We start from the raw sequence: 2,289 nt of genomic DNA, 5'->3' as shown, positions 1-2,289 counted from the left end.
CCAGCCCAAGCCTGGTGGACAATGCAAGGAGAGCCAGCTGTAGTCTGCACTGGTCTCTATAGTGACAGGGCAGAGACTCCAGCAGGCTGGGCAGGATGGGGTCTGGGTGCAGGTGAGGTGGCCAGATATCTTGGCTGAAATCCCTCTGGGGCCACATCTGAGCAGGTCCATGATGGGTACTGCCTGAGCCTGGTCAGAGTGATGCTAGCTCCTGAGACCCTGAGAGGTGGCCCTGCTTTCTGAAGGCAAAGGGTCCCTGAGCGGTGGGCAAGGCTGGGGGTCAGAGAAGGAAGACTGGTCCTGGCAAAATGTGGGTGTGCAGAGATCCCCTCCTGAGAGGCCAGTGGAAGGGGAGGGGACTTCCCAGTGGAGAAGCCTGATTAGCGCCCAGCCAGGAGATGAGGATCAATGTTAGCCATGAGGAGCCATGGGGACACAGGGACCCTGATGTGGCAAATGAGTAGGGCACATCCCTCAGTGCAAACATGAGAAAGACACCAGGAAACCCTGACGGGGGACATCCTGTAGGACACAACAGCCCAGGGCATCCACATAGGAAAGAGGAGAAACCGACTCAGCTGGGGGGCGGGAGGCTAAGGGGACAGATGATTGAGGTATCACAGGGGATCCTGATGGGGTTCGGGGGCAGAGAGAGGCCATCAAGGGAAAATGAGGAAATCTAGTAAATATAGACTTTGGTTATTAATGATATCTCAGTCCTGGGTCATTAGCTGTGACAAAGGTACTGCAGTGACATCAGGTGTGGGCAGGGCACACTGGAATATACACCATCTGTAATAATTCTGTGAATCTAAAACTGTTTTAAAAATATCTGTTAAGTGGGTGCTTTTGCCCCACTCTGTGGACACCACCTCCAGATGCCCAGACCAACAGCTAGCAATGTGGGGGCTCCCAGATTCTCAGGCAAAGTGAGGAGGGGCCTCATGCAGGTCACCACAGATCAGGGGGAGGTAAGCTCCACTCCCTGTGCAGGGTGGGCAGCTGGATGGGGGTGAGAAGGGACCTCTCCCTGGTGGGCTGCCTGCCCACCAGCTTGTGTGGGGACCTGATTCCCAGCAGCCACCAGCAGACCCCAAGACCACTCAAACCCAGAACTGCCCTCCCTGGGTCCCTACCTGGAACACCTGCTCCCCAGACCCCAAACCCCAGACTGCTCTTCCTGCTGCAGCCCCTGAATGGAGAGGGAGCCGGCTGGTTACCCAGGAGAGTGTGGGGTCATTTTCTGTGGTTACCATATCTGCAGCATTTTGGGGGTCCCCTGGACCAGGTGAAGAGCTGTCCAGACAGTAACCCTCCTCCCAGCCCAGCTGGATGGGACAGGACGGCCCCTCCACCTGACCGGGCTGTGGGCCTCCTCTAGGAAATGATCTTCAAATGGGTTCTTTCACTGCCTCCCCCCCTCATCCCCCCCCCCCCCCCGCAGGGACTAACCACTTGCCTGGGGCATAGGGAGAGGAGGAGTTAGATACCCATTCCTACCTGTCCAGTCAGACCCCATCCCAAACCGTGTCCGCTGCTGCTGGCAGAGACTCTGATGGCTGCCCCAGGACATCCCAGAGCCCACAAAACTCTCAAGGTCCAACGCCAGGAACACCCAGATCAGAGCAGGCACACAGACACAGCCCTTCCCACCTCCCCCGCTGGCCACAAGCACTTTCATTTTGCAGCGCCTCCCCGATCCCTCCCCTCGTCCCAACCCACAGTTCTCAGAAAACTCCTGCAGATCCACTGCCCCTGCCAAAAAAGCCAAAGGGAGCCAGGAGGACCAGGAGGAGGGGACACCCCAGGTCTGGTGGGTCCAGTCAGTCCTCACAGTGGCCTGACCTGCCTGCCAGGTGGGAGGGGACCGATTGACCCCTGAGGCAAAGCGGGAGGGTTACCTTGTTGAGTGCTGCAAACTGCAGCCACAACTGCAGCTGGGACATGGCTTGGCCACCGGTGGGTCTCCTGGAAGGAGCACTCCCTCATGACCTTCGGTGCTGGGCCGGCAGACGGCTCTGCTCTCAGCCCTCAGCCCGGCTGCATTTGCATGTTGGTTTAGTCACCACCAGCGCCTACTTCCCCTAAGGCCTGCTGACTTTCAGGAAATGATGCCTGCCTGGTAAGTCAGGGCGATTACTGGCAGTGCAGGGACAATTACTGTACAGGGCGGAATCTAGCCACAGACGCTAACAATGCACCAGCCCGCCAGGTTGCGCCCTGCTGGTCCCGAGTGCCCCATCCACTGTGGCCAGGCTCCTCTGCAGGGACTCAGGGTTCAGATGGGAT

General features: G+C 58.3%; 1 protein-coding gene across 1 annotated transcript in view; it reads right to left on the bottom strand.

The window, feature by feature from the left end:
* Positions 1 to 2,063, bottom strand: part of SBNO2 (strawberry notch homolog 2) — a 21,388-nt gene extending 19,325 nt beyond the window's left edge. The window contains exon 1 of the mRNA XM_014467170.2: positions 1,902 to 2,063. Coding sequence (XP_014322656.1) covers positions 1,902 to 1,946 — 45 coding nt within the window. The 5' untranslated portion in view covers positions 1,947 to 2,063. The remainder of the gene's footprint in view (positions 1 to 1,901) is intronic.
* Positions 2,064 to 2,289: the final 226 nt, after the last annotated feature.

Source organism: Myotis lucifugus, unplaced genomic scaffold (assembly GCF_000147115.1).
Source record: "Myotis lucifugus unplaced genomic scaffold, Myoluc2.0 scaffold_383, whole genome shotgun sequence".
Taxonomy (NCBI): Eukaryota; Metazoa; Chordata; class Mammalia; order Chiroptera; family Vespertilionidae; genus Myotis; species Myotis lucifugus.
This window is presented reverse-complemented; position numbering and strand designations above follow the sequence as displayed.